We start from the raw sequence: 24,049 nt of genomic DNA, 5'->3' as shown, positions 1-24,049 counted from the left end.
AAGAAGATTTTTTTTACAGATGTTATTGGTGTTTTGAATTGAAGGTAGATTTTAGGGATATAGAGATGGCAGGAAAATTAGAGAGCAGCTCCCTATGCATAGATTTTCTACGAAAAAGTGACTGTGCAATTTACAAAATAACAATAGGTGCAAAGTGAATATTATATCTAAATGAACTAAAATGACACTTCCGTGTTGAATGCAGTGAAAATAGTAACGGCGGACGGTAAAACAAGGTTGGAATCTTAAGGATAGTTTTTAAGCATTTTCAATAGTCTTTATTTCTCACTTAAGTGTCAAATCAAGATCTGTCTAGTACTTTATAAATCTTCAGCATGCAATTCATTGCCATCAATTTAATATTTTAATGAGCAGTAACAGTATTTTAAACTAGTTAGCGTTATTTTATTGTTGAAAAAAACTTTGTGAAGCCACATCTATTACTTCAACAAACACGTTTTATGCAATTTTTGTCCTTCACTTATTGTAACCAAACTTTAAAAGGTATATTGTTCCACCCTAAAAGAGGGACCCTTTTTATCAGTTTTAGATAACATATATTTTTCCTTTTTTTCTTCATCTTTTGAACTCGATTCTGATCACATAAGACTGATATCTTGTGGCTCAAAACATCCCTTCCGAATCCGCCCTTTACTGAGAAGGTATTTCGAAGGAAACTACCGATCTTATTGAAAATCTTGAATTTCCTTTGAGTAACCGTATCAAAGTTCCTTTTCTCTGAGGTTTAACACCAAGGTATAAGTGGGATTAAGCACCAAAATACGAGTAAGGGTGCCCTACAGGCCGCATTGCTGGTGTAATGTATTATGGATGGATTTTGCACAAGAAGAGGACCCTTTCCCCCTGAAACACTTGGTTGTTTTTCTGGCCCCCAAGAACAAAGAGTATACTTCCAGCAGGTCATGTACATGCACTTTTAAAGCTGATTTAGGGGAAGTAGAGGGGCATTTTGGACAGATTTATAAATGTCATACGTCCAATAGGGTGGTGAGAGCAAAAGATATCTGATGACGTCACTCTAGGTTTTGGAAGGTAACGTGTTCTTTTCAAATTAAGTGCTGTATATTTTAAGACTTGCGCTCCAGTTTCTATCTATCTGTCTGTTTTTTATATAAGATATAATGATATTACGCATTAACATATGTAGAAGCTACAGTTAGAACATGACCTGTGACTGATGCTATATTAAAAAAGTGAATAAAAGTGGCCGAAAATTCATTTGAAGATGTGTATATAAAAAGGTCAAAAAAGCTTGAAAAGCAATCAAAATCAAAGAGCACACAATACTATAAACCCGGGTGGGAATTTAGAAATATTCGTTGTACGTTGCTAAAAATCATTGTGGAAAGAATGTCTCAGTCACACTTGACTCAATTACATTGGACTAAATAATTGTTTTTTGCCTCATCCAAAACATAAAACTGACTCTTCCAACGACCTTTTAAATTGACTAGAAACACTCCTCACCATGACTTGATTTGAGAGAAAAGGTTTGCAATTAGTAAAGTTTGATCTAACAAAGTATCCGCCTTGCTAACTAGTAATCTACTTCCAATCAAATCCAAGAGTATTATCAAGTCCATGAGTCGAACTTTTTCGATTAATTAAATTTGATGTAATAATAAACACCAGCCAAGAAGTATTTCCAATCTAATCCAAGCGTTTTGCCCAGTCACTTGGACTTGTACATCTATTTACATTCCAGAAGGAAAAAACTAATGCATACGGTAATCATTTGTCAACGAACAAATTCTTAAAGTAATAACAAGTTTTGTAAGTACTTTTAATTGCAATTATATCCTCATAAACATAATTTGCAAGTTTGAATGTATTAAAAGCAAAATATCTTACATGTGAGCGGCTGTTTTCGGCGCCAAATCATGCAAAATTTTCTCGTGAATTGCTTAACCAGCCTACCTTAATAACTCTTCATAGGTTTTAATACAAGGCAACTTGAAAATGTTTCAATTTGGGATAAAACCAGAAGCTCCTGTCCATTCACACTAACGTTCAAAATCTACGTAAAATAAGGACGTGGAAATAGTAAAAGCTATCAAAAGAAATCCAATTTCACGCTTTGGGCCACATCCGATTGCAATTGTAAATGTGTGCCGAGCAATAAATGCAGCAGTAGTATATTTTTCTTGAAGTAAGGTATCCAGGCTCCAATTAGACAAAAAGTTACAATTGGACATTTTGCCCTCACCATTCGGAAATGCCATCTCGTTTTATTTCGAACGGAACATACAGTTAGCCTCTACCAACCCCGGAAGTTAGTGTTCTCAAAGTCCTTCCCAGTGATGAATGACTTCCGTCTGGCTTTCGCCCGAGTGTTTGTGTAAACAAGTCATTAATAATGCTCGGAAACACTCAGAGGCTACTTGCTTCTATGTGGTTGCGCTACAAGTTCGACAAAGATATGGTGACCTTTTGGCAAATGGCTTTGTGAAATGTGCTTGAGCTAGAAGTCACTTTTAAAGTATCATTAAACATACAAACAGGGTGCGAGAGACCTTCACAAATGGAAAAACAGGCCTCCATCTCAAGGCCTCGCCAAACTCTATCCCCACCCATTTGTTCACCTTCAGTACTTTTGTTCCCTTTTTCTGGCCTCGGTTCCATCCCCCTGAAAGTGGTCCTCTCTTTCGCTTTGAACGCGATGGTTCGTAAAAGAGACCATGTTGTGAAGGCCGATCTTCCGCGTCCTTCCCCCATGTCCTAGTCCAATGAACGAAGACTGTTGCGCCGTTGTTCCACAGGTTGCCTGTTGGCCTGCGGCGCTACACTTCTACAGCCACCACTTCTCTAACTAGGTTCCCTCTGCTATTACTTCGTTTCCGAGTGGTTCGAGAGACAAGCGAGGACTTCCAAGCCAGTGGAACAGTATGGAACAGCAGAGCTTCAAAGGCTTCGTTTGGCCGGAGTGAAGACGAATCTTTGGCGCCAGGAGCGAGGGACGGTTCCCTGAAGGCCGGAGTACGCATACTTTTGAGCCTTCCTTGAGATGGAGGCGAAGGGAAACTTGTAGCTCTGATGTGTGTGAGAGAGAGAGAGGAGAGAAGAGGGAGGAGAACCACCTTGAGGAACGAACGAGGATTCAATGCCAGCAAAGTTGGCGTGTTCCTCACATAGGGAACACTACCTCCGCACCTTCTACACCCGATTGATCCCTGCACAACCACTAATAGAGACTGCAACTCACCGAAAAGGAACAAGAGGACAGGGAAGAGGGAAGAGGAGGAGGAGAAGGACTAGTACAATGAAAATGTTGCACGCTGTGAATCATCGTCTCCCGCGGAGCAAACACTAGATGAACAAGAACTTCAGTCGATCAGTGCTAGTTGATAGTCCGGCTTGGACCTTTACCATTCGTGACCTGGAATCGCACACGTACCCATGATGGTCATGGTGATGATAATCTAGAATATGTTTGAGTGCTTTGGTCCTTCCCTGGCCTCGACATCCTGAGAACCTGAGAAGAAGAAAAACTGTGCCTGATGAACTGAGTGAAAAGTCTTTCAACAACTTTTGTAAGGTAAGTGCTTGAACGGACGGACGGATGGACTCTGCTCGAGGATTATCCCTTGAGTGTCATAATTGATTTCCTCTTGACATGAGAGTATACGAACGCACCCTTTGTGGCCATCAACCATCAAAATTGGGCTAAGAAATAAAGTAAGCGAATTTCTAACGACTTTCCTCTGTCCCATTCAATCTACTGCCTGCAACACTTTTCTTCATTTCTTTCATGTAGACTAAGATGGTTCAAGTTAATGCCATTGGAGATATCGCCTAGTCATTTTTTATTAATAATGTAAAGCTATCAACACATATCTTAGTACTTTTCATACCTTTACAAATACGTCCATGGCCACTGGCATGACCCTTGGTCGCCAAAATTGATTGAATTTCGCGATAAGAGCGTAAAAATATAAATTATTGAATACAACCAAAACTAGAGCGAGAAATGCATCACGAACCTTCAGTAAGAAAAGGGCTCTTCTAAAATGCCACGGAACGTGTTTGATATTTTTACCATCATGAGTAAAAACGAAACCAACTCGTGGGTGGTAACGCTCCTGTTTTGTCACTTTGGCAAATGGCAACAAATTTGTCTTCTATCTAACTTTGCGGCTGGCAACTACCTACACTGTATATCGATTTCACTGAATGAAGAGTGTGAGATTTGATCCATCTGGCCCTTTCTGGTGAAAAAAAGGTTTTAGCCTTGAAATCGAACAATTTTCAAGTGGCCCACCAATTTCCTCGGATGACTTGAGGCTGCCAAGATAATGACACCCACGAAGTTGGGACCGATTTTCGGTTGCTTTTCAAAACCATCAAATACTGGGAAGGGTTTTGAGATCGTCACGTCAAAATGGACACTTTTGAAATAATATTCAATTGCATAGAAAAAAGAATTAGATAACTTTAGGTGTCTTGTGAAAGACTAACGTGGCGCAAAAATAATTTCTCCGACAAAAGAGAAAATAAGGGACTTGGTCAAGCTTAAAAACCTAAAGGAGAGCCAACGTATTTTTTATTTCTAATTCTGAAAATACTTATTGTCATGTCTCTAGTAGGTTGGCTGAGTTTTCTCTATTTGCTGTTTGTTCTTCGAATATAGTTTTGGGAAAGTTCAGAGGAACTCCAACTTGGATTCAACAAGATAATACTACGCATGTCCTTGGTACATAAATCTGTGGGTTGAAAATCGTCGGATAGTAACGTTTTTTCTTCACTCTCGGCTGATAAAATCTAAATTTGTGAAACCGCTTTACTTTTGAATTGCTAAATCGATGTTTTTGGAACGAGAAATATAAACTAAGTGTTCGCGCAAAAGTGTTCAATCACAAGGGGATTTTCTGCTTTGAAATAGGATGTTGTAAAGCTTCCGCAAGAAATCGAACCCAATCATGGTCGCAATAATGTTCATATTATGATGAACTCCTTTAGCATAAACTTATGAAAGATAATTTGATCGCTTTGGCAGAAATGCAAAGTGCATTGAACGGGGTCCAGTACAGTTAATCTTTACTTTTAATTGTTTTTTCATGTTTCCGAGCGAATTAACTCTTTAATTCACAAAATGTAATTTGCCTATTCTGATGAGCTGAATTGAGATCTTTAGAAACTAAGTGGAACACACAGTGTTTAGATATCATTTTTAATCAGACTTGTGTTTTTATACTATTTTCATAGTGCTATATCTTTACACTTTTAATAGCTACACACTTTCTTTAGCGCTAACAGAGCTTTTTTCTGCTTTTCGCTTCCAGTGATCTACAATCTGTGGCCCTTGTTTTGGGGTCGTTGTGGCTTATTTGTGGCTTATTTGTCGATCCTGAATTGAATCCTCAGCTGATTTCGCTTTAAATCTCTAAGCATGATACCCGGAGACATGTTCAATTATGTTAAAAAGGTAAGGTATCCTGCTTCTCACTCCTTGAGATATTTCTCGACTAGCCCTCCAAAACCTTCCCTCTTCATCCTGGAGTTTCTGTTATTGACGAATCTCGAGTAGATCTGATTATGATATGCAATTTCAGTTCCCTTTCTTTGACTTGTCAATGGCTCAATTTCGGAACAGGATCATTGGAAAGCTGTCCAGACCTTCAGCGGTCCAGATACAGGGAAATTCCCATGTTCAGGGGAAGATTACTCGTTTTGACTAAATTGCCCTTCAATCATAACGAAAGCTATCGTCTGTCTTTTTCTCTTTTGCTTGGATGATTCCTTGGGAACATTACCCACTTGGAACTATTTTTGGACCGCTTATGCAGTCGCAGAACCGGATTGCTCATGCGCCAAACTCTCCTCTCTGATTTGCCAGTGGGAAACAGGAGACACAAGCAAAAAAGTCCCAGTAAATTAAAGCCCAAACCTGACATGCAGAGCACTATCTTGTCCCAATTTGCAGGTGCTTGGGCCTGAAGGTGGGCCTCGGACACCCAGGGCCCCACGGACGCGTAAAGTCAAAACTGCAGCGGAAATGGTCAGCAAAGAGAATGCCGTGCGGCAACGCTATGGAATGGAAATCAAAAAGACTGGAGGACGAAGCGAGGATGGAACTTTGGACAAGCTCAAAGAAACTTTCTCCACCGGATTTCAAACGGCAACAGAAACTGGTGAGTGTTGGTTTGGCAACAAGATCAATCCTCCTGGAGGGCATTAGAAATCATTATGTCAGTTGGCAAAGGCTATAGAGCGTGAAAAAAAATGTATTTCCATCACTATGAGAGAGAAATGAGCAACTTTTGTGAAGTCCCTGAGGGTTAGTATTTACCGTTTGAGCAGGATTTTTGAAGAACGAGCGACTTTTAGTCTCGTACTTTAGCCAAGTATCTTTTATAGGCTATTCAATTTGATTCTTTTCTCTATCTTGGCCTAAAATGGCTACATACCTTTGACCGTCAAGTCTTCACCCCTTCAAAGGAACACGTTATTTTCCTTTTAAATAATCCCGTTTGCTTTCACAAATGAAGTCAGGATAGTTGGACATCTCCAAAGATGTGGACGTGCCCAAAAAAACAATAATTTGTTACTAGGTAATGACTCATGAAACACTTACGTATGTTGGTGCAGTTCTCACCATTTTCAATTGACTCAAAGACTGAGAGTCATTTCATTTTTAGCACATACGAGTATCTTCATATTTTGCGTCATTGGACGCCGTCAAAGGAACTGTTAAATTGATTAAAGATTGCCTTTTCCATAATAGCAGGAAAAAAAGACTTGATAACTAGTGAATCTAAATTATAATGATATTTTACATGGTTTTAAGAATTGCAACCACTTCAACAGAGCAAACATCAAGGAATGTCAAACGCTTTGAGAAAATCATGACCAAACCAAACTTTCTAACTCAAAGTTAACTGGAATTGTTAATGACTTTAATGTTTAGCTCAATTTAAAGAAATTGGGGACCAAAAGGACGATTAGAGTCATAGGTTATTAAATGAAAAGCCCCCAAACAATGTCTTAATTATTTCGTTTTTCATTGCACGTAAATCATTGTGATACATTGAACATTGGTGATGGAAACATTCTTTTGCACATCCAAACTCATCCCTTTTCTTTCGTTGATTATGTCAAACCTTCTCTGATTGAAGTCGACTATCAACTATATATTGGGAGGTAGGACAAGTTTTCAATTAGAGTGTGGTTTTGTTAATTTCCTTGCCGTTTTTGACCTTTTTTTAATTGTAAAAAATATTATTTTTCTTTCCCAAACGTTTCTGCCTTTAGCTTTATGTAATATAGGAGTAAAAATTCTTCCTACAAAGAGAGTTTTCGGGTCGGAAAGTGCAAGTGATCAAACCCTGACCTGATGAAATACAGTGTGAAAGAAAAGTTTTCGAGCCTTTTCAAAAACCAAATAAAGTCAGGAAGAGTATAAAGTATAAAGGAGTGGTTATCAAATATAAAAATGACCGTGCAAATAGAGTATAGAATGACATAACAAGACAACAGCAAAAATTGACTAATGAGCAGGATTATATCTTAAAAGCGACATCCCTTATTGGAACACCATTCAATCTGCTGATTGATCTCTGACTAACACAAACTTGAAATTAGTTCGTGGTGTCAATACCCTCATGTTTCATTGTATTCCCGATATGAAAACTTGAGCCAAAACGCTATTTGGAGTTGAGGAGCTCAAGAGCCACTTCATATGGGTTATTGAGTTGTACGTTACCTAAATCGATTCCCATTGCCTGCATACTTAATCCAATCTAGATTTCCTCAGGGCTTGAAGTTCCACGAACTATTTTCCATCACAAACACATCAGAATAACCGTAAGAATTGCCTCTTTGTAGTAACCAAGTTGACTCCGGGATCTGGATCATGCCAACCAATCACCACAGCCTCTGTGCCCACATTTCAAAGGAATTCCTCGGCCACCACGTTATGGAAGTCGGCTAGCTCAACGGATACCACATCCATCCGCAAGTCATCCATTGCCACGCCCACCACCACCACCCCACCCTCTCTTGTGGGTGAGGCCAGCGGTACTGAGGAGTCGAACACCAAGTAAGTTATGATTATCACCTGGGAACAGAAACTCAATGCGGCCTTGATCTTGGAACTTCAGTCAAATTTAAAGACCATAAAATATTGAAGGGCGAGAAACGAGATAGATTAAATGGACTGGGAAGCAGCCTTTCAACCATCCCATGTCTCAAATAGGAGGGACATGGTCGCCAGACTTGGATCTTGGGGTAGAGACCAATAGTTACTTATTCCCTTTCTCATTTCGAGCAGGAATTTTGGCATTAGTTGGAACCCCAAACTCATGGACTTATTTTCGGCGTGCTTTTTTTTTTGGAGCTATCGCCAAAATCATTGTTTCGTAAGGAAATTATACTGATAATGACCAATGAAGGGAGATTATCATCTCAGAATAACTTCGAGATATCGACATACTACATTTGGAGGCAGCGATGTACTCATACGGAATGCAATCTCTTATGCATAATCTCTACTGTCATTCCAGAGTAATGGCAAAAATAACTCACTGGATAGTCCGTTTGATTATTTCCTGAAGATTAAAGATATACGTACTTCATACCCAAAAGAGAACGAGAAAAAGCCAGCATACTTTATCTTCATACTCTTCTAGTGACCACAGTTTCGGCGGTCCGACCTTCGTTTTTGCTTGATGATAATGAACCGTGAAGGAGGTTATTAACGACCTCAGTAACCCTAAGTAGAGTTGTTCAAGGAACTTGCAAAAACCAGACGCAAACCAAGGGTTCCTTAGTGTAACTAAACTAAGTGCTAACACTTATTTAGCCTTCCCAGAACAATTCCATGTGCCACGTTTCTTGTACTGCATGAATAGGAAAGCCAAACCTTTGTTCGTTTTGTGCGCTGTTGACCTTCTCCGTTCCATTATAACCATTGTTTATGCTGATATTAGTTCTTTGCCTCTCATTGATTGATACTCATAGACATCTGGCATAAATCTGGCAGTTCATTCCGGAGGGAGGGGCAGGATTGCTTGGCAACAGCCTCTTGGTTCAAAAGGCCAGAAATGTACTAGGAACAATGTTGAAAATAGATACATTTTGTGTTCTCAAGTGAACCAAAATGATTGGAACGTCTGAGAGTGACTAACTTTCTTTTGATGATATTGGAACTACATTAAGCCTCTTTCATCTGTTGGCCAATCTTGGATTTCTGATTGCATGATTCCCCCTTTACCTTATTTACCCATCTCTGCCAGTCTTAATCAGCTTACCATTTTTTTCCTCTCATATTGTTCCTAGGGCCTTTGGCCCCTAGTGTCTTTTTTCTCTTATGCCGTCTCCTTATTCTTCATTTTCTCTCTTACATCTTCAACATCATCTCCACGGGAAAAGGGAGCTTCTTAGGGGGTCCCAAAAACACTGCCATCCTGCTGAATTCCAATTAATTTGCGGAATTGATGGCTCTTGGGGGTATTAGAATGAATAATGGAATGAGCGAACAAAGATCCCAAGGAAACCAGGAGTAGAACCTATGGTTATACCATATGCTTATTCCATTCATTTCAAATCAATTCCAACTTATCTCTTTCCATTGCAGCGCCAAATCAGATGGCACGAATGCCACTTCCGCCGTTTCTGGTGGAGGCAGTGGAGACTCATCCAAGTGCAAAGTATGCATGAAGGTCTTCGGGAATGAGGAGTTTTTCAAGGTCTGCTCCACATGCATTATGCCCGTGTGTGAAGACTGCAGTGTGTCCTATAACGACGATAATCATCCGAGTCAAGCCAAAGTAAGATGAACGAGTAGGATATTTCCAGGAGACAAGGCATTTTCAGCTCAGATTCTATCCTTGAACTTAGCCAAATGTTAGCAAGCATCAGGCCACAAGGCCTTTGGTGGAATACGCTGAGTTGGGAACTCATTTCCATGTAACAACATCGTATGGCGCTTGGCGAGGAATAAATTTCCGCGAGGTCAGCAAAACCTATCAGGAGAGGCATCAGCCATTCTTTGAGCAGGGCTAAATGATGAACTCATTGGATAGATCAATGCTTGCTTGGTTGCTTCCTTCCTTCTTGGCTTCATTACTTCTTCTGCTCTTGAACACGGACGGTAGGCATTAATCGTTTTCGTCGTCTGACCAAGGCAAGTTCAAGTCCATCAATGACCGGTGGATGTAGCTTGATTGGCCTCACTTTGGTGATCCATCATTTGGCCTCATTCAACACCTCCTGTCTGATGTGTCTCCCTAGGGAGAGGCAAGGAACGAGAATAGAAGCCGAAGAATCTTGCTCATTCACGTTGGAGCTTCCTTCATCGGGAGGAGCTCGGCGATGAAGCCATAATGTATTGTAATTAGAGGCAATCTAATTAATGGTTCCACCTCAATGGCCCATGTCATTAAGGACCAAGCTGACTCTCCGTGAAATCCTCCAGTAATTGAGCACTGAGATGATACTGTGCATCCCTTCGCTCCAGAGCCCCTCAGATTGAAAAGACCATCTGATGCTCTCCTCTCTTGGTGTACAAAAGCTCTGGTCGAGACTTGACTACAAACCAAAGATCCAAATGAAAAATGAAACTTTCAGGTTGAGCCGGACAACTGGGTATGTTCCATTTGCACCCGACGACGATCCACACGAGATGAGAGCTTGCTAGCCAGCAGCAACAATTACCTGAAGTCCAAACAAGGCAATGGTACAAAGCGTGTGGACATGAAGCACGAATCTTTCGACGTGGCCTCAGGAGGAGGTCTCATGGTCCCACAAGTGCCTCAGGCTCGACGACACAGCACCGGAAATGCCGCTGCCATCGCAGCTTTACAAGCAGCCAATAATCAAAATGCGGCTGCCTCGGCGGCTCCAGGCTCACTGGCACAGGTCGCCCCCGCCAGTACTAAGAAGAAAGGCTCGTTCGATGGCGGCCGGGTCGCATCAGCCCATCAGCCACAACAGGTGCTTTCATCCTCCCCCCGACCCAGTGGGCGTGTGACCTCCCGCAGGCCGAGTGACAGTAAGTTCTCAACGCAGACCCATTCAAACGGTTCTAATGTGTTAAGCTCTAACAATAACCATGTCTCCCTTCTCTTGTTTCCCTCTCGCCAGACAATCTCAATGCCTTAATGGATAATGATCCCATGGGAGGTGGTCCTCCTGGTGGTGGTGGCGGCGCGAACATGGGTCGTCGGTGCTCCATGGCTGTTCCTCGTAGCCGAGGTCCAGGAGGTGAGGCCAATGGCAATGATATGATGAATGTTATTTCCACACGAGGCATAGCTGCCAGGGGACGCCTGAGCTCGTGCCCAAAAATCAATGCCTCGGCATTTTACTCACAACAACAGCCGCAATCGCCGTCGCACCAACCGCCCAAGCAGCGATCACAGATCATCTTCAGTAAAGATAAGATGTTCAACTCTGAAAGCTCGGGCGAGGACCTGTCCTCGGCCCATGCTTTGGCCATTGTTGCTGCCCGAGATTGGCAAAACAATGCCCGTCGACGACGACGACACACCAGCAGTAGCTACAGCAATGTCAGGTGTAAGTAAACGAGGCTCACTTGGATCCTCCACTTGTTGATGCAAAGACCTGGCACTTGTGTTTGTAATTGCTACGTTTCCTACTAACTATTGTGGATTTGCATGCTACCAGCGAGACTGTTAGTCATTCGTATCCGTACAAATTTACCTCGCTTCAACCAATCCACTTTCAATTCCACTTGAGCGGGTAAAAGGCCTTCACTTCAGACATAAGACTCTCTCTAGCTAGTTTCATTCTTTGACGGATAGATGGGAGAAAGAAATTCATGGTTGCGGGGTTTCCTTTGACTCCCAAAGCTTTTGTGGTAAACTCCTTTGAAGAAAGGCACAATCAATGCTTGATATTTTTCCATCACACGAAATTTGGAAACACATTGTGGCCACATGAATAGAGTGGCAACGGGCAAAAAAAAACATCCAACATGTTTCCACCAGGTGAGAAAGCGATTCAAATGGAACCTGATTGTAGTTGCTCTTGTACCTTGTCGTCGAGCTTCCTCGGGGAATGTGACGGAAGTTTTCGAGTTGTCGAGGACTTTTTAGGCCCTTCATCTCCCGCCATGCCTTTACAGAGCTCTTCATATAGAACAGTGCTTTTCTCCTTGTTGTTCGTATATGTACACGTATGTAAACGTCAGGACTTTTTTGGGTTTGATGAGCTTCACTTGCTTTGTTAGGCCTCATTGAGGCCACCAACAAGAGATGAGAGAAGAAAACCTGCAGCCTCCCTTGTGTTCCTCTTCGACTGTAAAAGCACTTGTTCGAGTAGGTTAGTCCTCCTGCCTTTTGTTCTTTCGAAGACAAGAGTAGAGTGTGTGTGTGTGTGAGAGAGAGAGAGAGAGAGGCGGGGGAGAAGAGATTGTCATTAATAAAATTGGCTTTTGGCTGGAACCCGATCGTGACCTTGCTGCTCACATACATTCATACACTCACACACCAACCATCAGTCTCTAATGCTCTCAAGTCAACGCCAACTCCCTTCCAAAGCCTTTACGTACTCGCGTGTTCTCGGAGCTGTTATTGGTTTGAGGCTCCACGAAAGGAAGGGTCCTTTTTACTGAAAATTTGATCACACCTCAAAAACATCGAACGACAGGGGCAGGAAAGGCGACTCTCTCCCTCTCCTTCTGTGAGAGCACATGAAGACAGCTCTGATCCTCAAGGCTTTTGGAGGATTAGGGGAACAGATTTTGAGAAGTTGGCTGTTGATCTCGGGGATGGGTCTCTTTGAAAAAAAGTGCTTAAGCGGCGCCCACGATTGTTCCACTCGCCTCTTTTCGAGCAGTAATGCCTACCCTGTCATATCATTATTTTTTGGCAAGGGACGGGGACATTCGCAACAATGTCTGCCGTTCCTGGGGCGTGGCAATGGTTGAAGAAATGATGTGTTAACAGGTTCGTTGCCTTAGGGTGAGAGGTCCTCTCTTCAAGGTCCCTTGAGGTGTTAGAATCTAAAGGCCTATCCGACCATGAAGGTGGAACATGAAGGAAAGAATCTACCGTTACCGTTATTTCCTCCAAACTCACTTCATCCTGAGGGTATCACATGTATCTTGCTACAAAACCATACAAATTACCATCAAATGTAAAAGTGTAGAGTAGGACAGTGGTACAGCTGGCCAGAAACAACTAAGACTGCTCCTTACGTTTGCATTATAAAGCTTCAGTATCGTATCGTGATCTTAAAAACAAAACAGTCAACCATAGATTTCTAGACGCTGGATGTCGGACGACCGACCACTTGGTTGGCTAAACAGTACAATAAACCGGTTTGTGATCAATTCCCAGGAGACCATCCATTGTAGTGTTTTACCAGCCGAGTGGTCGGTCGTCCAACATCCAGTGTCTAGAAATCTATGAGTCAACTCAGACGGGCTTGGTACCAGGTTGGATCCCTCTCTTTCTCTCTTTGCATGCCATGTTAACGGGAGGCGGTGATAATTAACACTTGGGATGCCTTACAATATACTCTGTAGTGTACGTACAATGTTCCTTTTGGCGACATCCCGTGGAGATGAGCCGTGAAGGTGGAAGCCAGCGTTTCCTCTAGCGTTCCTTGCATGTCTATTTTCAACATTTACCACTTCTACTTCTATACTTTTCACTCACGCGCAGTTCTTGGCTACTATTCTGGGCCTGATTTGGTATATCAGGCCATCACTCGAACGTTGTTCTTCAACTATCCAAACATTACTTTGGATGAATGTGCCCACTTTGATCGAACCCTCTCTCTCTCTGTCTGTCTGCGTGTCTCTGTCTCTGTGTCTCTCGAGCCAGAGAAGGAAGGATTACTCTGTTTTTCCTCCGTTCTCCATTCTATCCTCTTGTTATAATTAAATGATTTGCCTCTCCCCATCACGATTGCTGTTGGTTTGGATTGCTGCAGCACTCTCGCTTCCATACAGAAATATTCGAGTTGCTTGGAACCTCTCATATTTTCCAATTGAGAAGGGTCGGGGAACACTCCGACAGCTGTATTCCCCGGACTCTCATCTGAGTACACACGCTTGGTCTTCTTTTCAGATGGAAGCACCTCGTCGGTCTCCCAAGACTATCTCGGTGGGGATTTTTTGGGCATCGGCAAACCTTCAGAAGAAAGAAGATCCTCCTTTGAATCGGCATGGTAAGCAGCTTATTCTGGCGGCGTTGAAGGTGCACAAACGCTCATCTCAATATACCGTACCACTGTACGAAAACCACGTTGAGTTAGGAGGGGCTTAGTTGACAATGAACAATGAAACTCCAAAGGGCACTCCAGAGGCCGGATGCATTTTTTATATACATAAGTACAAATTGTTCCCACCCAATGCTGGAAATTATTACAAGCGGGGGGAATAACTGAGTATTTTAGTTTGAAAATGCTCGGTTGCCTTTGGATGGGTGACAAAGTTACAAAGTTAAAAGCGATAGTTCGGTTCATTGAATTGCCAAATCACCAAAAGAAAGTGAGCGATGGATAATGAATAAAGTGCAGGAAAAAATGAAAGGTAAAATCTGAGTGATTGAAAACCTAAATCAAATGTTGGCCACGTAGTAGAGCTTTTAAATATTAGCCTCTATTGCGACTCTCAGGCATCTCTAGGTTCAAAATGTCAAAATGTACGTGTATAATTATATCAAAGTTGTAAGATTTCTAAGATCAAATGAGACTGGCCAAAGATCGCTACAATTGAATGTTTCAACTTTTAGCCTAATCAAACAGCTGGGTCAAAATCAATGTCCTCTCAAACTCAGTACATAGCTCTTCGTCCAGCAGAAGTTAGAGTCGTGCGACTTCTTTGATTTTCTGACTTTTTGTCGGACTTTAGTCTTTTACTGGACTGAAGTCGAACAAAAAAAGTCATCTTGTTTTCATGAAGCTAAGCAAGGCTAATGAAATCAGCATTCAAAGGCTGCTATCTTTCATGGTCGATTCATGACGAAGAAAAGGCAATTTTTTTGACGAAGTTAAAAGGAAAACAGTATTTTTTTGACGAGTCCGGATTCGAATTCAACCAATTTCTCCAAAATTGAGTAAAAGACTCGAGTGCACTCGGACTCGAGTCTGGACTCGCCCCAGCACTAATAACTCCACACAGAATGAATAGTTTGGCCTAGACCTCCTAACAGAAACAACTGCCTCAAAATTCATTCATTGTGTGCCTGGTTATGTACTGCTCTTTTAGAGGGCATAGCTTTTGATTCAATTCTATTAGCAAGCTTAAGGTTAAAAAACTTAATTGAAAGGACTTGCGATCAGTCTCATGTAAAAGGAAAACGCTAAACATGCGCTCACCTCTAAAATGTTAATTTTCAATGCTAGCATCCCCGTCCGTTTTCCACTGGTTCATACCTTATAATAAACAATTTGTTTGATTCAATGATGTGGTCAAGCGGTGAAGCGGAAAGTCCACACAAATATCAACCTCCGTTTGTTTGCAAATGTAAACTCATAAGACTGGAGTATTCCATTACAAACTCAAAACAAGTGGTATTATTTCTCCTTGAATAAGAGATTCAAGTGTCCTGTTTCGGAGCAAAATTGAAGTGCCAGTAACCTGGAAAGAAAGCAACTCTATTTACAAAGAATAAAGTTAAACTACGAAATGGATAGGCGCTATTGCGTGTGCATAATTCTATTCTTAGATTACCTGCACGGCTTTGGACCATTTCATAAGCCCACAACTTCATTAGCTTATTGACGAGATGCTTTGTCAAGTAGTATGTTTCGCCTTAAAGGCTTAAATATGGTCGGGATTACGTCACAAAAAAGCTTGAAAATTGAAAATACGGACAATTGAAGTGCATCTAGCAGCATAAAAGACGGTCAATGAAGGTCTTTTCGGTTTAAAAATGAATTCCAGACAAAAATGATTTGAAATCAGGAGCGATTTCTTGCATTATTGACAAAGATATGAGCTAGAAAAAAAAGCGTCTAGTCTGGCACCACATACGCGTAACGTAACAAAAGCTAGTTCTACTCTACTTTAACATTTTATGTCTCTTTGAAACCTCTTTTGCCGTATTTGCATGTAGATGTTTGCCAATATTTCGTAGTTTTCAGTAACAGAACTCCGGTGGTGGCAATCCAACTCTTTCTCTCATTATCTGGTGGTCAAATTGAAGTGATTGAACCAAGACGATGATGAATAGAGACCGGATTTGAAATTGATGATTTTTGGTCCGAATTTGCATAATGAATGACAAAACTTTGGCAACCAAATTGATGCTTAGTATTTGTTGTAGAAGACAAACGTAGATCACTCTCTGGGACAAGTTGTCGTTTGTCAACGTGTTCTTTCATATTAAAAGAGCCCGATGCACATAACTTAAACTAAGTAGCAGCTCCTCGAGCAATTTCCTAGATCCTGTTTTGCATTCTTTTAACAACTCCCATTGAATGTAAATGGAAGAGCGAGGAAATGTTTCATGTAAGGCAATAAAATCAACACGTATTGGGTTTGGAAAGTGGGCTTAAGATTTTATAACTAGGTACTAAATATGTGCTAGGCAACCCCTAAATTGGTGTGTGAGACACGTTTGACATTTCCTGGGAGTTTCATTGGGTATAACTAATTTAGGTATACTGTAGACTGAGTTTTATCCGTACTGACGCAAACGTAATAAGTATAACCTTTTGTGAGAGTAATTCAAATTTATTGTCATCAATGAAATGTATTGTTTGAATGTTATATCAAATAAGTAAGGAAAGAATGTCATCGTTAAACGCGCGAGCTCAATTCAATGGTCAAACAAAGAGCCACGATCACTTTCATTTTGCAGATTGTTTGACTTTCAACCTTCATCTACGGGACTCTAAATTTGGCAAATGCATTCATATTTGAATCCTCAGCACTAGTTAGGTTCTTGAGCACACAAACGTTAGTGGGCTTCATATTTGGCCACAAAAAAAGCATGACAGTTTTTACCAAATATCCCCGTGATTCCAAATTCATCTGCCTACTATTTTTGAGTTGTCTTTGACGGTCAAATTTATTCACAGACCAAAACTATTCCTTTTGGTGGGTCGTTGTGCTAGCCGTTATCGAATTCATGGTTCTGACGGACCTTGAATTATTTTGACGACGGTTTTACCTCGGGAATATTGATTATCAATTTTACTTCGAATAAGAGGTTTGAAGCTTCAATATCCAATTATTGAACCGATCCGGAAAGTACGCAGTCTTGCTTTGGGACAGGATAATTGGCTTAAGAGCCTGGCCAATTTAGCACTGAGAATTGATAGTCCTTTTAGCCAAACCTTCCAACAGAGCACAATGCCAGTTCATTCAACTTTCGAGAAATAAAATAGCTCCACTTAAAGTCATTTCCAATTGTCCTCATTTAAGCACTGCTCTGACAAAGCATGGTTTATGTACATATGCGGGCTGAACCGAGCAATGCAAGACCTTCTCAAATAAATTCGAGTGAAAATCGATTGAAATTCAACCCTGTTATGAAAAATCGTTTTTTGGGGGAAGTGAGTTGCTGTAATGCAAGGTTTTCGAAGAAGACCAGTCTAAGACGAGAACGACGAAAACGAAAACTTTCATGGTTCGTCTAAAAGGCATGATAGTGAACATTGCTCTTTTTAAAATGATCCAGACAAAAGGATGAGTAATCCCTCAGCTCGATATTCATCTCTCCAAAGTAACTGTTCCATGTCATTTTGTGCATCAAAGGAATCAAGTCCGGCATATTATTTTTTGATCAACGCCAGACAGACAATTCTGAGAATTCATTCACGATTAGAGTTTCACTTTCAGCTTGATCTCACAACATACGTTGCTCTTGTTGCTCGTATTGCATTCGTTGTTGTTGTTGTTGTTGTTGTTGTTGTTGTTTGGCGCAAAAGTGCTCGCAAAATTGCAATTATGGAATGCTGCTCCTCTTCCTCGAGTTACGAATTTCGATCTCTTTTTGACACATTCTGCAATTTTCGCCCTTTTGTGGCGAAAATGTCAAAGGTACATGGCACAACTTCTTGGGGCGATGAAGTCTGACGGAGGATGGCAGCTTCGTTTGGGATTTCTTAGAATTTCCCGACAACCGAATCCCTTGAGAAGGTGCCATTTTTAGGGCCAAGAGAGTTTTTGAGTTCAATGAGGGTTTCAGGGCAAGTTTTAAGAGCCTGTCACTGTCTATTCTTAAAGTAAACTACTTCCAGTTGGCAATTTGACATGGACACAATTGGGGCCTGGGTCAGACGATAACACCTTCCCTCCTTTGGGGCACGATTTGCATTCTCTGTATGTAGTACATAGTGTATAAAAAAGGTCGTTTTGTATTTAGATTGTTATCACCCAAACGTGTCATTCTTTCAAATTCCACGACCCAGACAAAGAATCTCTTTGGAGTGTCTCATTTCTTCAAGATTGTTACGAGGTTTGGAACTCGAGCCTTATTTACGGTCCACATATTGGGAGAGCCATGCACTGAGCCCAAAAAGAGAAGGCCAATGTGAAGCGAGAAAAAAGGCCATTGGGTTGAAAAACAACAACAGCCACAACAACAGTTGCTCACACAAGAGGAATGTGTCTCAAACGGAGACTGTAAAGCCTTGAGTGAAATTGGTGGCCACAACTCAAATTGGGCCCAACAAGGTGAAGAAAGCTCTCGAAGTGAGAGACGAAAGGGATCGTTGGCCTTGTTGGCCTTCTATGTAATACAGTAAGAGTATTCCCAAGGTTCTTCGACGCATAAACTTTATTTCAATTCCACGAAAAGATGCCCTCGAAATAGGGTGGTGTAGGAAAAGTGGGTTGATCTTAGGAAACCTAACCTTTGAGACGAACGTCAAACGAAAGAATGAACGCGTTTGTCAGAAAGGCTAATTTGAGGACCAGGAGTATGATGGCTCAAACTCTTCCGTTCTCTAAGGGCCTTTTTACGGCCTTCCCAAGAGTCCCAGGATGATTACCTTTTCTCTTACCATGCTTGACTTACTGAACAAGGGAACTTTCTGGTCCATTTTTGGGACCACAGCTCATCATTGAGAGCTCTCTTTTTTCCTCTCAACTTGGCCTTGCAGGTAGTTTTAGGGTACCACAACACCTACTCTAATCTTCTAGTCCCGACTCATGTGCTAAGCATGTTGAGGTCTTACCCACCAACAGAGTTTCATTTCCTTTCTCAGCTCGGGTGCTGAAAACTTCGGTTCAAGGGCAATTGTTCATCATTTTTTGGTGCTTTCTGGGCTCCCTAGCCGGTATTTTGGTTCCTGGGTTCCTTGGGCAAGAATAGAGAGGCCATGGTTGTTGGCTTTTTGTGCTCAAGCCTTCGAAACGAGGGTGTTCCATTCATTTATTTCTGGCGAGGCAATAACCACGTCAGGAAAAAATGCGAAAGTAGATTTGCTTCCTTCAACTCGTTTCCAATTTAGGGTCCAGATTTTTCCTCTCTTTTGCCCAACTTCTCCAAATCCATTTTCATCCTAATGACTTTTCTTGTTTGCTCGAAACTGGAGGCTGAAATTAATAGAAAACGATTATTGACTTTTGTTGCGGGTTCGCTTTTTTGGAGCGAGATAATTCGATTATTGTTTGCATTCCTCGATAGTTCTGACTCAGCGGCCTTGGGACAAGTTCGAGATCGCTTCGTGGACGAAGAAGCCTCTCGGAGGTTTCATTCCATGGAAAGAAGCTCACATCATCCCCAACAACAAAAGCCTCTACCACCACACCCACAACACCTTCAACAGCAACATCAACATCAACAACAACAACATGAGGCTATCCGCATTGTGGTTGACCATGTGGACACTTCTGGGGCTCAAGCAGGAGGAATGCGTAAAGTTCGCAGTGAGTACTGTTCACCGATGAAATATCATTGTTCCTCTCAGTTTACGTATACAACTCTGCTACATCTGTTCCGATCATGTAATATTGTTCCATCGTAAGTTAGTCTCGGACATACAGTTATGTTAATATCAAGTTTGAGAGTAAACACTTGACATGGCCCGAATGTCTTTCTTTCATCCAGATCTCATATTATGAGAGAATTACTTTGAGCTTTCATTGTAGGATACCCCATATCGTAATATATTGTAAAGCAAAAACTCGGTTACCTCCTGGGAACGGTTCCCAGACTGGTCATCGATATTCAATGGAGAGAACATGTCTCGAGACATTCGAGACTCGTTACTAGTTAGATGAACTTTTTGTGAATGAACAATGCGCCATGGTATCTGAAGTATTCTTGTTAGTATGAATTGAAAACCAACGTTTTTTAGGTACAAGGAAGTTGTCTGGAATTGAATTGTATATGAAAGTTTTGAGATTAGCCTTCAAATTGAAGCTTCAATTAAACTCTACACATACGTACGTATAGGAATATTGAGGGAAAGAGCTAAAGCTTTACTAACGACAATTATTGTTCTATACTTGCCGCTCGCATTTCCACTGCACTTGATCCTTGAACTACGTTTTAGGATGTTAGCTATGTACTTGGTTAGACCGACCAAGAATCAATGATAACCAAAAGCGACAAGCCTCGTCCGAGTTAAATGCTGAAATGTCTCGTCAAAACAATTTCTCATTTGAAAAACAATGGATGGATGGATGGTCACTCATGAATCTGTACGCTGGAATCATAATCAAAAGCTGGATGGCAGACCTAGAATGCCTTACAACGAACTTATCCAAAAAATTATGAATCTCCTCTAGTCAAATGAACTGAAGAGAAGCTACTGTTCATTTGCTTAAATTGGTTTTTAGACTCTTGACAAAACTCATGATTCAATATGCAAGTCATAAAACATGTTTGTATGTTCATCACTAATTGGAGGTCAGAGTGCTTATTTTACTCAACAGGTTGTACCCTTAGAGAAGGCAGATCGCCTTGATCAACTGAATGCATTCAAGTGTTCTGATCTTGAGTTCAATTGAAATCTCAATTATTTTGAAATTGAACCACATTACCATTCAAAACAAAGCTTTCGAACAACAGAACCTCCCCAGGCGATGGATGAAAACTTGAATTGATACCAAGCCCTGTTTCAGATTTTTCCTCATACATGCAATTGCTTTGGTTCTTGCTATCATACTTGCATAGTTCCCAATCAACTGAATTGAAAGGGAATCTACCCTTTTCGCTCCAATCGCAGATTCCAGGAAAGAAATGCCGTTTGCCCAAGTTTTCAATGTCCCTTACGACCTTGGCATATGCTGCTGAGCTTCAGAAAATCTGACAAAAATCAATATTAAGAGTCATCCGGTCCCATCTATCTTATTCGATATTTGAAGGCTATTTTTTAAATATCAATAATACACCTCCAGCCTCCTACTCACAAGATTCCAGTCGATAAAAGATTATCAAAAATCTGTGCAAATAATCTGAAATTGAATGGATTTCTTGTCGTTTTCTTCCCAAATCAATTTCAATCGTCTGTCTACACACGTGACTCAGTCTATTGAACTCTCAATAAGAAGTAAAGGAACCTGTGCAAAACTTCTCTTCAAGTCAAACTCTGACGAATTTTTGTATGACAAAGATAGAATCGAGTCTTTCCCCCAAAAAATAGCTCATCTTCCCCTCAAAATGGATTCTTCTTCCCAAAACATTATTCCTTCTCTTTCATCATCAGCTCCAAATCGTTCCCTTTTAGTCCGAGCCAATCCCTTTATGGCTTCGAAATTGGAACTGAATTCGGATACAAAGTTAATTATGACTCCTCCTCAATCCTAGTCCGGCTGACCATTGGGAAGAGATTGACTGGCTTGTTTCATGTCTGGCATTTTCGTTCTAGGCCGAAGCTCTTCCATCGTCCCTCCCCGCGAGTATCAGATCACACTGTACTGCGACAGCCACAGCCCCTACGGTTTCGGCCTCCGCGTGGTGGGCGCCGAAGGAGGTTACGCACGAGTCTTGTGGATTTGTCCAGGGGGTCCTGCTGAGCAAGCGGGTATCCGAGTCGGGGATAAGGTAGGGAATGAGTACCGTCGTACCATTGAATGAATGAACCAGCTCGTGCGATCGGAGAGTGAAGAAATAGGAGGGATATGGATCAAGGGTGCTCTATCCGTGTATGAATGTTCAACTTGAAGCTCAGCGAGACGTTTTATGGGATATCGGGGAATTTGGAGTTATTTGGAACAAGTCACATTCAGCCCTGAACATAAACAAGGACATATCCGTTTAAGAAACGTTTGGAAGAGACCATTGAGGTTGTTGTCTTGGTGTCTTGACAAAGAGTAATTTCAACGGGAAGGAGCTAGCTCAATTTTGAAGACATTCTTGATTCATGCTATGTCAAGGACTCACTCATCATAAGCCTTGATGAAGAGAAAGATAATGCTTTGATTCGGCCTCATGATTTATATTTGTTTATATATTAATCATAATCGTTTGTTCCCTATTTGTTTGGGAGTCAGAGAACAACCTGGAAAACGTTGGCATTTCTCTTCAACCAGAAAGCCTCAAAACGTGTGTACTAGAAATAAGTACTAGTTGTTAAATTGATTTGAGTTATGAAGCGACCATTTGCGTTATCGGTGAAGTGGAAGATATTTTGTAAAAAGACTAGTGGAATAGGAATGCTTGCTCGGTGAGCTCAGCTCCACATCTAAGAATAGTCGAGAAAATGATCGTTTGGAATTGGACGTCACCGAAAGTATTGGTTCACTCAAATTCTAGAGTCATGACACGGAGGACACTTGATCCCAACAGTGAATCATTTGGATAACGAGGTTTTTACCAAGTTTTGTGCCCATCCATTAACAAGATTAGATTCTCATGAAATGAACTTGACGTGTCACAATAGCCCGCTCAAAAATGCAGTTTTGAAGGGCCGAACTTCCTGCCCTGATCTCGACGCCATTTTGCATTCACTACTCAAGTGTTTATGACCCAAGGTTGAAGAAAAACAAGCGTGGAAGAAGTACTGTTGATGCTGTTGTTGCCGTCATTGGCTTAGGAGGAGGAAATAAATTATTTGGCCTCTCATTTTGGGTTAATGGCAGAAACTTCGTTGTCATTAGACAGAGTCATTTTATCCCACCCAAGGAAACTCACGAGGAGAAGATGAATGGATGTTGGAAAGGAAACACGTGGAAAAGACTCAAGTCAAGCCAAATCTTTTGACATTGGCAATGCCTTTTTTTGCTCGACTTCTCACCTGATATCCCACCCTGGCTGTGATCTTTTTCTTGGGCATTTTGACATCTTGAATGTCAACGACTGACAAAGACTACAGAGCGTGGTCCTCACACGAGCGATCTGAAATTTGCACTCTCTTCTCAAAAGAGCCTTTTTTGACTTTCATTTGTGCACACGAAGAAGACGTCATCCTACTTGGTCATTCTGGAGGTCTTTGATAAGAAAGCAATTCATGTTATTTCACATGATGAGTTTGCCCCCAAAAGAGCTCAAGAAGCTCTCTCTCGTTTTCAAGGATGGAGGCCATTTAGATCTTTCGAAATGTGTTTTTCTTGCCGAGTTCAATGGAACATTCGGGGACTTGGTCAATGACACGTTCCTCAAGTAGTCCTTTTTGAGCTGGAAAGGAACTTCAAAGAACACTCTTTTCGTGGTTCAAGTCTCAAGGAGACGACGAAGACGAACACACCTTATTGAAATTTATATGGAATAAGCAATAGGGTTCGAGGTTTTCTTTGGATGATCGTAGTTAAATCGAAGGAACCTCTCGTCTTGACTTATACTTAAGTTCCAAAAAGTGAAGCCAGAGGAAAAGTTTTCCATTGCGGCTCTGGGTGGATTTGAAGGGAGCACCCAAAGAGAAGTAAAAAGAAAGAATGTCTATCCCTTTTGGGAGGCCTAAGGAACGAACCAACCAACCAACGGGCCAAAAGGGCTTGACAACTTTTCATTGGAACTAGTTGATTCCTTTATAACTTGAGCCCCTCTGAGGATGTGGGACCTTTCGATAAGATAACCTTGGAAATGTGTTCACTGCAGATTTAGCCCGGGTTAATCTCAGTATTCAATCAGGCAGTAAAATGGTACGAAAATGATGTTCAAGTAAAGCCAGACTCACTCGGTTTACCTTGTTTAGAGGAACTTGGAGATTGATTGGAGTTGGC

The 24,049-nt window shown here is 41.3% G+C and overlaps 1 protein-coding gene across 2 annotated transcripts in view; it reads left to right on the top strand.

Moving 5' to 3' along the window:
- The first annotated feature begins 2,933 nt into the window (after positions 1–2,933).
- Positions 2,934–24,049, top strand: part of LOC131885769 (uncharacterized) — a 36,754-nt gene continuing 15,638 nt past the window's right edge. The window contains exons 1-10 of one of the 2 annotated variants that reach the window (XM_059233924.1): positions 2,934–3,556; positions 5,301–5,443; positions 5,942–6,149; positions 7,843–8,056; positions 9,593–9,785; positions 10,585–11,008; positions 11,101–11,532; positions 14,055–14,154; positions 19,569–19,810; positions 21,757–21,932. In XM_059233924.1, coding sequence (XP_059089907.1) covers positions 5,408–5,443; positions 5,942–6,149; positions 7,843–8,056; positions 9,593–9,785; positions 10,585–11,008; positions 11,101–11,532; positions 14,055–14,154; positions 19,569–19,810; positions 21,757–21,932 — 2,025 coding nt within the window. In that variant the 5' untranslated portion in view covers positions 2,934–3,556; positions 5,301–5,407. The remainder of the gene's footprint in view (positions 3,557–5,300; positions 5,444–5,941; positions 6,150–7,842; positions 8,057–9,592; positions 9,786–10,584; positions 11,009–11,100; positions 11,533–14,054; positions 14,155–19,568; positions 19,811–21,756; positions 21,933–24,049) is intronic. The other variant, XM_059233923.1, reaches the window with a different exon arrangement.

The sequence above is a fragment of the Tigriopus californicus genome, chromosome 8, assembly GCF_007210705.1.
Source record: "Tigriopus californicus strain San Diego chromosome 8, Tcal_SD_v2.1, whole genome shotgun sequence".
NCBI classification, from domain to species: domain Eukaryota; kingdom Metazoa; phylum Arthropoda; class Copepoda; order Harpacticoida; family Harpacticidae; genus Tigriopus; species Tigriopus californicus.
The sequence above is the reverse complement of the archived record's forward strand: the minus strand, read 5'-3'. Positions and strand labels throughout refer to the sequence as shown.